The sequence below is a fragment of the Nannospalax galili genome, unplaced genomic scaffold (assembly GCF_000622305.1).
Source record: "Nannospalax galili isolate Female #2095 unplaced genomic scaffold, S.galili_v1.0 scaffold762, whole genome shotgun sequence".
Classification (NCBI taxonomy): Eukaryota; Metazoa; Chordata; class Mammalia; order Rodentia; family Spalacidae; genus Nannospalax; species Nannospalax galili.
In genome coordinates, this window is record NW_008350126.1 from 3,583,138 (window position 1) to 3,594,464 (window position 11,327).

At 43.7% G+C, this 11,327-nt stretch overlaps 1 protein-coding gene across 4 annotated transcripts in view; it reads left to right on the forward strand.

Moving 5' to 3' along the window:
* Auh (AU RNA binding methylglutaconyl-CoA hydratase) overlaps positions 1-11,327 on the forward strand; it is a 128,752-nt gene that overhangs the window by 52,062 nt on the left and 65,363 nt on the right. For 2 of the 4 annotated variants that reach the window (XM_017801736.2, XM_008847351.2), the window contains one exon: positions 929-985. The exons of the other annotated variants lie outside the window; for them this stretch is intronic. In XM_017801736.2, coding sequence (XP_017657225.1) covers positions 929-985 — 57 coding nt within the window. The remainder of the gene's footprint in view (positions 1-928; positions 986-11,327) is intronic. 4 annotated transcript variants of the gene reach the window in all.

Genomic DNA, 11,327 nt, shown 5'->3' on the forward strand with positions numbered 1-11,327 from the left:
GGTGGGGGTGCTGGGATTTGAGCCCAGGCTGTGGCTTAGCAGCCTGCCCTTCTCTTTCCCCTCTGAGATAGTGTAACACTGCTGTGCCCTGTGCTGTTCTGTACTCTGTCTTCCAGTGTCTCAGCAGTGCCTGTATCCTAGGGCTTGGCACTGAGAACTGAATGAAGTCAGCAGCAGAGTTGTCACTGTTCTGCCCTGGTTTCCATGGCCACTTCCCGTGTGGCTGCTTATTACAAGCTAAGCACGGGAGTTTAGTCTGCCTTTTAGTAGCTTTATGTGGTTGTCTTGGGACGGGAAGGGCACTTTTCCCTTCTTTCCTTGTTATTTTAGGCCTGTGTTTTTGTGATGATAATTAGTTGCTTCTTTTCTGGTACAAGAGATCAATTGAGGTTTAAATTGAGGAGTGAGGCATGTGTACTCCATTCAGAAAAGGCAGATTCTGGGAGTGAGCACGGCAGAAGTAGCCTGGATAGTAAAGTATCCATGAGAATAGGCACTGGGGTGTAGTATCAGAAATGAGACACTGGGTCTTGAACATTTCCCCATATCTGATAGAATGTATAGAGTCATTTGATCTGGGGACTGGCCAGGCAGCTAACGGATTTGTACTTTTCACAGTCTCGCACTTGATCCTGGAAAGGCAAAATGGGGTGTAAGCCTTCAGGCCTAAAGACTGGGTTCTTTACCATCAGGAAGTAGTACACCGTCACGGAGCTCCGAACAGAAAATGTCCCTGTTCTCTTTAGGGAGGGCATTTATCGTGTGTGTTTTCATAACAACGTACCTTCTGAAGTGATTTTCTAAAAATTGTGCTGCCAGTTTAATTAGCAAGCAGAGTGTTTCCAGTGCACCTTGTTTTACTCACCCAAAGATGTCAGTTGGAAAGCGAGGACATGGGTGTTACTTAATTCTCTTTCTTTCTTTTTAGCTTCCTCGGCAAAAATGGGCCTGGTTGAAACAAAGCTGGCGATTATTCCTGGTGGAGGTATGAGCTGTTCACCCGTCTCTCAGTGTCCCTGATTTATTCCCAGATGGGGGTGCAGGGCACAAATGTGTCAGTGGGAAGGCAGCCTTTGTCGGTTAAGAGGCTGATGCTGTTTTGCTTGTGCCTCTAACACAATCCTCATTCAGCTTATGGAGATGGGGTGATAGGCGTTTGGCTGGCCCTTGCTTTCTCTCTGTGTGATCTACTGTGCTTTGTAGTATTTAAGTTTAAATCATTGTACAGTCTATACTGGTATCACTGCTTGGATCTTTTTCTTGAAGAACCACACGGCTGTTTAGGAACTTTTCTGCGTGCATTTAAATGTGTCTACCCCTTAGCCAAGAGGCTCATGTACACAGCTGAACCCTGAGTAGAGAAGGAAATGGGCCTCTGCTGCTCAGCTTTATGGTGTTGTGACGAAATACTGGGGATGAACAACTTGTAGGTTGGCTCACAGTTACAGAGGTATTAGTCCCCCATCAGTTGGCTCTGCTGTTGGGGCTGTATTGAAGCAAGAATTGTGGTAGGGAGGCCATAGCAGAGCAAACCTTACTTCATGGTAGCTGGTGAGGAAAGAGGGAGAGGGGAAGGTAAAGAGGGAGAGAGAGAAAGGATACCTGGGTACCCCAGAGACTGGCCTTCTTTCTACTTGGCCACTCCTGAAGGTTCTGCCACCTCCTGTGGTCTGAGGCCTGGGAGCCATGCTTCCCTGGGCCTTGGGGAACACTCCATATCTAAACTGGCACAGTTTCTGGGGCTTCCCGCTTCTTTTCCTGAGTCTGCACAGCAGGACAGCGGTTGGTTAGAGGGAGCTTGAGTGTGCTTGTTTTCATGGGGCCTGACGGGCTGCTGCTTTTTAAATAGGTGTTTAAGAAAGCCCTTTTCCAACATTAATACTGCATCACCCCCAAATCCGAATGTTTTGCTGTTTTGATTCAGAGAATGTATAGGTATTCCCATTTCTCGAAGTCATTCTTTAAACAAGTAGACTTCGGGGGCTGGACAGATGGTGTAGTGGTTAAGAACACTGGCTGCTCTTGCAGAGGACCTGGGTTCAATTCCTAGCACCCAGATGGCAGCTAACAACTGATTGTAACTACAGTTCCATGGGATCTGACACCCTCTTCTGACCTCCATGGACATTGCATGACACAGGTGCACCTACCTGCATGCAGGTAATACACTCATACACATAAAAAAATAATAAAAAGCGAGGCATAGTGGTGCATGACTTTAAACTTTAATCCCAGCACTGGGCGGTAGAGGCAGGCAGATCTTTGTAAGTTTGAGGTCAGGCTGGTCTATATAGGAAGTTCCAGGCCAGCTGGGGCTACCTGTCTCCAAAAGACCAAAATAATAACAATAATAATATTATTTTAAAAAATCAAGTGGACTTCATTTAAGGATGCCTACATTATAGTAACCTTTGGAAATTTTCATGTATGAACGACAACTTACTAGCATGTGAATGAAATATAGCTAGCAGCATAAAACCAAGATAGTGTTGAACTTGGCAGTGTTGTTCGTATCAATAAATTCTGTTTGTATGCTTAACTTTAAGAGTACTGATCCTGAGTAAGGTGTGTGGATAGAAGCTAAAAGTTATGTTGAAGTTGACCAGTGCATGAGAGACTTCTTTTTCAGTGATCCCTGAAAGCAGTATTCTTGTGGGCCATGGCGTCTGCCTGTTTACATTCACTGTTTTACCATGCCTGCCTCACTTATAGTGACTAAGGAAAAGTTATGAGATTGAATCTCTCTTTGAAGAATTATTGGAGAATTAATATGTGAAAAAAAATGAATTGAGAAAAGTATGATCTGGCATGGTTCTGATTTGTTTTCTCTCTCTCTCTCTCTCTCTTTTTTTTTTTTTTTTTTTTTGTAGTGGCACTGGGGGATCAAACCCAGGGCCTCAACATGCTTGGCAAGAGTCCTACCACTGAGCTATATTACATTGTATCTAATATATTATACCCCAGCCTTGAAGTTGTTTTAAATTAGGATTGATTGGTAATTAGGATATAACTAATCTTGGAAGGCTAATGGGTTAAATACTATATCCTCCCCCTCCTCTCTGCTTCCAAGTGTGTCAACCAAAGTGGTTGTCAACCTGGAACCTGTAAATGTGGCTTCCTTTGAAAGGGTCATCACGACTGTCCAAGTGAGCCCTAAACCCAATGAGAAAGAGACAGGACAGAAGAGAAATCACAAGCAGGCAGAGGGAGTAAAGTATAATATGCCAAGGGCTGCCAGCCAACAGAAACTGGGAGCAGACAGGGGCCTGCCCCTCCCTCTGAGCCCCTGGAAGGGAAGCCTGTCCATACCACGGTGCCAGAAGTAAGTTTCCTGCCTCTTTCCCTCTCCCTCTCTCCCTCCTTCTCTTCATTTGTTTTCTTTCTTTCTTTCTTTCTTTCTAGAGGCCCACTCTGTAGTTCTGGTAGACTGACCTTAGTCTCCAGATACTGGCATTACAGACGTGAACCACTGTGCCCAGCTAAACTTGATTTCAGATTTCTATTCTCCAGAACTATGAGATAATACATTTCTGTTGTTCAGGGCTGCTAAGTTTGTGGCAACTTGTCATAGCAGTCTTAGGAGTATGACAGTGACCTTCCAGGAATGTGTAAGGAAGGTGTTTGATGGGTTAACAGCTGATAGAGATTGTGAATGGGGGAAGATGGTAATTTGGGTATTGACTATGTCTTGTATATAAAATGCTTTGTGTACACCCTCTGAAATACAGTGGTTGCATGAGAGTAACTGCTTGGTCACTACATCGGTGAGATCAATGGTTCAGAGCCAGGAAGATGACGTGAATGCCTGCCACTTCCTCTCATAACCCCCCTGCGCTAAGCTGGAGTGTTGAGAAATTAAGATTCCCCCCTAATTTCCTGAGTTCTTTAGGGTCCTCTGCTACAGTGGACCTGTTAGTTAGAATCTGCCTTTTTGTAGATTTGATTGAGTTTGGACTGTTTTCTCATGAATGGAATAGTTTACTAATTTTTATTAAATACATTTCATTATAAAAGTTGGAATCACTCACACTTTCCTCATTTGTTTATGAGGTGGTTGTTTGTCTTTCTTCAAGCTGAGTCTGTATGTCAGCTGCTCCTTAATTGAAGGCTGGCGAAGGCTTCAGTTCCTAACTCACCTCACAGTGCTACAGGGTGCAGTTTCACATTGAAGCGGATTTCTTTCCTTCTGAGGCTCCATGCTCACTTTTATTTAAACAAGCAGAAATGCCTACCATGATTTGGCACATAGCACTTGTACTTTACTGTTTTGGTTCGTAAAGTACTTGGGATAAAGGCTTCGTTTCTTTGGGCGGGGGGATTGTTTGCTTTTTTGTTTTCTTAAACAGCAGAGCAGATTGTTTTGAATAAAGTTTTGTGAGCGTTACTTAAAGTAGTGAGTTTGAAAAGCCTGTGGAGAACAGTCCCGCCTGTACCCTTTTCTCCTCTTCCTTTTCCTTTCTCAGATACCATCATATCAAAAGATGACTTAAATCCTGGGAAGTTGGGCATGGTGGCACACTGGTGGCAGATGCAGGTGCATCTCTGAGATTGAGGCCAGCCTGGTCTACAGAGTGAGTTCCAGGCCATTTGGGGCTACAGTAAGACCCTGTCTCAAAAGGGGAAAAAAAAAGCAAAAAACAAAAACACGAAAAACATAAATTCTGTGGCCAGTGAGATGTCTCAGTGTGTAAAAACATTGCCACTCAGGTCTGACTACCTGAGTTGCGTCCCCAGATCCTGTGGCAGAAGAGAGAACTGGCTCCTGAAAATTGTCCTCTGATCCCTGTGGCATGCATACACACATATGCACACACACGCACATAGATAACATGCATTTCAAAAAATTTGGCTTCTAAATTGATGAAGTTTGCAGTAACTGAAAGGGGTTCTGGATGCCTGCCTTTTGGCTGTGATCATCCTCTTAGCTGTTACAAACCACACACTTATTTTCTCACTTCTTGGTGAGCCTCTGAGCTAAGAAAAGGTTTCTGTGGATTCCATTAATAAACTGCTGTGGGCCAGTTGGGGCAGGTCTCCCAGGAAGACCTAGGGTGCTCTGTCAGCTGCTTCTGCTCTTCTTCTTTTTCAGACAAGAGCCAAAGGAGGGACAAAAGGAACAGTCCAACTGTGTGTGTGGGAGTGAGGGAGGATAACTGTGGGAAAAGTGGATGCTTCGCTTTCCTTTTTCATGCTGTGGAGGAAGCAGATGTCTTTGGGTAGAGGATGGGAATTGCATCCGGTCTAGAGAATGTGTCCTGTAGGTGATGCGTTTCACTCCTCTAAATTCTTGCAGGCCTGTGGTTCCATGTTGGTCAGCACTTGGAAGTTAGTTTAAATGGAACTGTACATTTGGGTTTCTGCGTGTTTGAGGGGTGAGAGGAAGTAGCTTCTGCCATGACTGGTCTAGCACGCTGCCCCTCAGGAAAAGGCCATGGCTTGCAGCTGGTCAGAACTAGCATTTGGTTTTCTTTAGTTTGTTTGAGCTTGAGCTTGAACCAGACTAACAGTGTGGTTATTTCTAATTATTTAGTAAATTAATAAAAAGCTCAATTAAAATGATTGCTTTGAGTAATTTCATGAACATAAGTATTCATGGACCACTACTAGCATGCAATTTAAATTAGAATTCTCAATTTCAGTTTTATCAGGATATAATTTGGTGTTGAATTACTATTAAGAGTAGATAGTTTATTGAAAAGTGCAAAGGAACATAGAAACATATTGAAACTAGTTGAACCTCCTCAGCGGTGTTGTGTCAGATGTCACTGAGAGAGATGGAGCTGTCAGGTAAACTTACTGCCCTTCAGGAAGTCAAAAGGTAACGAGCTGTTCATCTTTATTTCTCAGGTCTGTCTCTCCTCTTCTTCCTGCCTTTCAGACAACATTTCAGAATGAGTTGAGTTATCATAGCAAGGGGAACCTTAGATGTCCCAGTACTCAATTCATAACCATACTGCTATTCCACACCTGAGTGTTAGCGTTCATTTAAAGTAGCCATTAAGATCGTGCCAGGGTGCAGCTGCTTGTTTTTTTTTTTTTTTTTGCTTTTCCAATATATACAGGCTGCAGTTTCATATTTGGTTGGGTGTATGGTTTATTCAAATCTAGAAGAGTAGTCTATGTCTTTTTACTTTTTTTTTTGGTCTTTTTCAGACAGGGTCTCCCTGTAGTCCCAGCTGACCTGAACTCACTATGTAGACCAGGCTGGCCTTGAACTCACAAGGATCTGCCTGCCTCTGCCTCCTGAGTGCTGGGATTAAAGGCGTGTACCACCACGCCCAGTGTCTTTTTACTTTTTAAAAAACATATTTTGGCATTGTTGCTGTCTTAATCTTACTTCATTATATGTATATTTGCACTTTTTAAAGATTAAAAAAATTTTAATTACATGTATGTATATGTGTCTGTGTGTGGGATGTGCACATGAATGCTGGTGCCCATCAGCTACTGCTGGATCTAGAGTTGCAGGTGGTTGTGAGCCATCTTATGTGGGTGTTGGGAATTGAACTTGGGTCCTCTATAAGAGCAGTAGGTATTCTTAACCTCTGAGTCATCTCTCCATACCCCCTTTATTTTTTAACGTGTCATTTTGTAATAATGATCTCAGGCTTACAGAATATTTCTGACAATAGTGTAAAGCATCTCTAGTACCCAGTACGCTGGTCCCCAGATACAAGTGTCTTCCATGCTGAAGCAGGTCCCTAGGTATAGTCCCCCTCCACGCTGTAGTGAAGCATTTGCAATCAGCTGTGCTGGCACAGTGTCACCTGCTGAGCTGAAGGCTTTATTCCTGTGCTGCCAATGTCCTCTCAAGTGCCTTTTTTGAGGGGAAGGGCTTCCTTGTGTGTCCTAATGGCAGTTTGAAGAGTGCCAGCCAATAACTTTATAGAATGCTTCTCAATTCAGATTTCATATTTCCCTGTGAATAAGTTGAATTTGCTGTCAGAGTGGTAATGCTGTGTCCTCAAGGCAGCCCAGCCTGCCTGATGGACATACCTGATGTCCAGATGTCTCCTTATTGGCAATACTATTGTACCTTTTTGGCCCTTTAACAGATACGTGGTATTTGCTCATTTACCAGTAGTCCTAGTTTGGTTTCTGTTGTCATAAAACATTGACCAAAAGCAATCTGGGGAGAAGAGGGTTTATTTGGCTTATGGGGTACAGTCCATCATTGAGGTAAGCCAAGGCAGGAGCCCAAGGCAAGAACTTAAGCACAGACCATGAAGAAACGCTGCTTGCTTTCTCTGGCTTGGTCAGCTGCTTTTCTTATACAGCCCAGGCCCACCTGCCTAAGGAATAGTACCACCCACTGAGGGCTGGGCCTTCCCCTTGTGTCTCTCCTTCCCTTTTATCAAGCTGAAGTTTGTCTATCCATCTTCCCATTACCCTACCCAAACACGGATTCTACCTTCGGTAATAATTTTTGTCAGTTGATTAAAGTAGTGGCCAACTGTAGGAGGAGTGAGTTTTAGCATTCTCTTAGAAAACTGACGGGGAGTGAGACTGTATTGGAGTACTCAGATTCCAGGGAACCAGAGAAAGAGTCGCCCCCAGATCTATTTCACATCTCTCTAGGATGAGTGCTGGGGCCGCCCTGCCTGTCACTGCAGCTGTTAACAGTACATAGTTTCTTGGCTTGTTTTCCAGGAACTCTATTTTAAGGTGTGTCTATGAGGTAATGACTGACTTTTTAAATCCTGTGAGGGTGTTTTGTTGCGAACACAGCTATAATTTTAGAAAGCTTTGTTTATAACCTTTGTTGAAATTCTCTTTGAGTTTACATGGGAATCAAGCTTATCTTTAGTATGTCTTCAGCCGTGAGTCATCTTTATCCTGGATGGTAAGTTTGACTTTGATAAATAGCCAGAGACCTTTCAGTGCCAAATCCCATGAATAAGGTCATAGGGTTTGAGGAGAGAGAGCTGTAACAACAAAAGTAAGAGCTGGGAGGCTTATGTAACGACTAAAAGCCTTTCCCTGGGGCTGTAAAGTGCAGGTAGCCTTGCTGGCCTACTGCATGGCTGCCCAAAGTGGCTTCCTTTCTGAAGACTCCAGCCAGCTTGCCAGCATGCCCCTCTCATACAGGTGCATACGCTGAAAGTCTCACTGCTTTCTGGGTTGAGGTGCCCTCCAGGGCTCATTTCCTAGGCTCAGTCACTGTTGGGGAGCTATTTGCTGACTTCCTGCTGTGTACAGCAGGGTGTGTGTTAGTTGCCATGGAGGAAACACTGGTAGGAGGCTGCACTGCTGCCTTGTAAGTCACCTTCTGAAGTCTGGTAAGGGAGAGTACACATTCACATTAAGTGTCTGACTACCTTATGACAAAGTTTGACATCAAACAGGACGCGAGGAGAGCTGTAGTTGGTGGTGTCACAGAAGCACTGGGAGTGAGATCATCGAGGGATTTGTTATTGTTGTAAGGACTCTAGCCTTTACCCAGAACCGAAGGGGACCCACAGCAGGCGAATCAGCAGTTTTAAGGGTTCCTTGTGACCAGTGTAGTAAAAGTGGACAATAATCAGTCAAGGCTAGAAGGAGGAAGCCAGAACCTGTTGTCACTGTGTGCCATGACCTTGGACTGGGGTGGTTTTGGTGAGCTAGGGCTGTGGTCAGATGCTGGGTGTGCTTTAAAGACAAATTATGAAGCTGTCCTGAGCTGGGTGTAGTGGCCACACGGCTTGAAGGCAGAGGAAGGTGGATCTCTGTGAGATTGAGGCCAGCCTGGTCTATATAGTAAATTCCAGGCTAGCTGGGGCTACCAGGAGACTTTATCAAAAAACAAAACAAAACAAAAAAGCTGTCCTGACAGGTTGGATGGGAGTCTCTGAGATGTGCAAAGCCATGAGAAAAGCAATGGTCAGGAATACTGTTTTGGATATTATTGTTTGCTTAAAAACAGTTATTAAATAGTCAAATGTAGTATTAATCAAGTAGATGATTGCTTGAATAAATGTCAAGTATAGGAGGATAGTCCAGGCTGGAGAAAAACAACAAAACAGGATTCCTTACTTTCCCAAGCACTTACCAACCTGGTCTGAAGGTATCCCGAACCGAGAAATAGACACCTGAGCCCGGATGGATGAGCTTAATAGCAGCTTGTCACAGATTCACACACTATATAGGGGCACTGTGGACATGTAGGCTGTGGCAGGAGGCTGTAGGTGATCAAGAGGGTAGGGTGGCCCGAGTCCTCCCAGAGTACATGCCTAGCTTCTTGGGGTAATTCATGGACTTGTTCCCTGTGTTATGATGGGGGGACTTGCATGGTCCTCTGTTTCTTTAGCTGGTAAGGCATCATTTCACATGAGACCTTAAGATTTGGATTTTTGGCATGCTATGAACACTATTAAAACATTTTGAAATGTAGAACGGTCTTGGAAAATGGACAAAAGGGGTGAAGTATACATTGAGTGTCCTTTACCCAAAATGATAGGGCTGGGAGTATTTTAGATTGAGGTCTTCTGACTGTGGAGTATTTGCATGGACTCATCTGAACATCTGAAATGTGAAATGCTTCAGAATCTTATGGTCTGATGCTGGTGCTCCAAAGAGTAGGATTTTAGGTCATTTCAGATAGCTTAGGACAACATTCAGCCTGTACCAGCAAACAGGAGCAGTAGGACTGAGAACACAGTAGCCCGAAGGAAACTAAGGGCAAACGCACTGTGCATACTGAATTGTAGATTATAGGTGACAGAGGAAGGGACTGACTCTGCAGAGAGGCCTGCAGAAATTTACTCGGTCTGAACAGCAGGGAAAAAATAAGATTGAACAAAGGAAGCAAACCACAGTGATACTTAACTTTATGTCTCTAAAAGTTCTAGAAGTGAAAAACTTTCAGAAAAAAGAAAGTGACTGAAAACTTAGAAATTCAGTAGAAGAGTAGACAATAAGAGTAGCATTAAATCAGGTTTTCCCCATTTAAGAACCTGGGTGGTGGCTGGAAAAATGATCTGTTCAGTGGTTAAGAGCACTTACTGCCCTTCCAGAGAACCTGGGTTCAGTTCCCCACCATCCACATGGCAATTCACAGCCACCCATAACTCCAGTTTCAGGGCCTTCTCTTCTGACCTCTGCAGACACTAGCACACACATGGTACACATACATATATTCAGGTAAAACATTCATAAAATAGAAATAAAATCTCTTTGAAGTCAGAGGAGCATGGAGCCTACTTACAAGGAAGTGGTGATTCCAGTGACTGATCCTTCTCAGAAACAAATGGAGCAACACTGGGCATTGAAGTGCTGAAGAGCTCTCAGCTGGGAATGCTGCTCCGGAGAGGGTGCCTGGCCAGACCTGCAGCCACGCCTGTGACTTCAGCACTTGGGATGTAGAAGCGGGGAGGATTGCCATAAGTTCCAGGCCAGCCTGGGCAACATAGTGATGTCCTGTCTCAAGCATCAATCTCTCCCTCCCACAATAAAAAAACAATGAAAATGAAATGAGGTACTTCTCAGATCAGGAAAAACAGCAGAACTTGTCTACAGACTCAGTGTTGATAAGGTCAACGACGATCAGTGGAGCACTGCCGCATCTAGACATGTCTGACAACACTGCAGACGAACTCCAGGGAGGGCAGGAAACAGTTTTAGAAAAGTTGGACAGCCACATGCAAAACATATTACAGTACCTTGACCTCTGTGAAAATGAGCTTAAAGTGGAACTTAGGTGTAAAACTACATGGAGTTAGGAAACTCTCTGATGTCAAATGCTTGTTCAACCCAGTGTAGAAGACCAAGGGGCTTGGCTCCTGTAGGAGCTCAGAGGCGTTCTGAGGTGTGTGAACTGTACCCCTGGAGAAGACAGTGCTGTTAGTGTACTATCAGCGTGGACTCCACACCCACCATGGCACACGTACATCCATGCTCACATACCATACACACGGTAACAGTAGATTTTACAAATAAATTGTTCGTTGGGTGAGTAGCCCTCTTAACAGTTGTGATTACGGTAGATTTCCTTGTATGTTACTATACTACAGTGTCTGTGTGTCAAGTTAATACGTTATCTCACGAATTATGTGAGTATTGTAGAGAGTAGATGTTTGAAAACGAAGCCTGTGTGAACTATCAAGGAAAACATGTATTATAGAAAGCTAGTAAAAGCATGTTATTTCTGCTTGTAACTATTTTTGCTTTTTAATTCCCCTCAGTGCTGGAGATGGAACCTAGCCTACTATGTTAGGAAAGTACTCTGTCCTGTGTTAAACCCCCAGCCTTTGGCAACTGTTTTTTTTTTTTTTTTTTTTTTTTTTTATTTTTTAAAAAAAAAAAAAAAAAAAAGAGGACGATAAATCTTTCACTGTGATATATCAAAATAA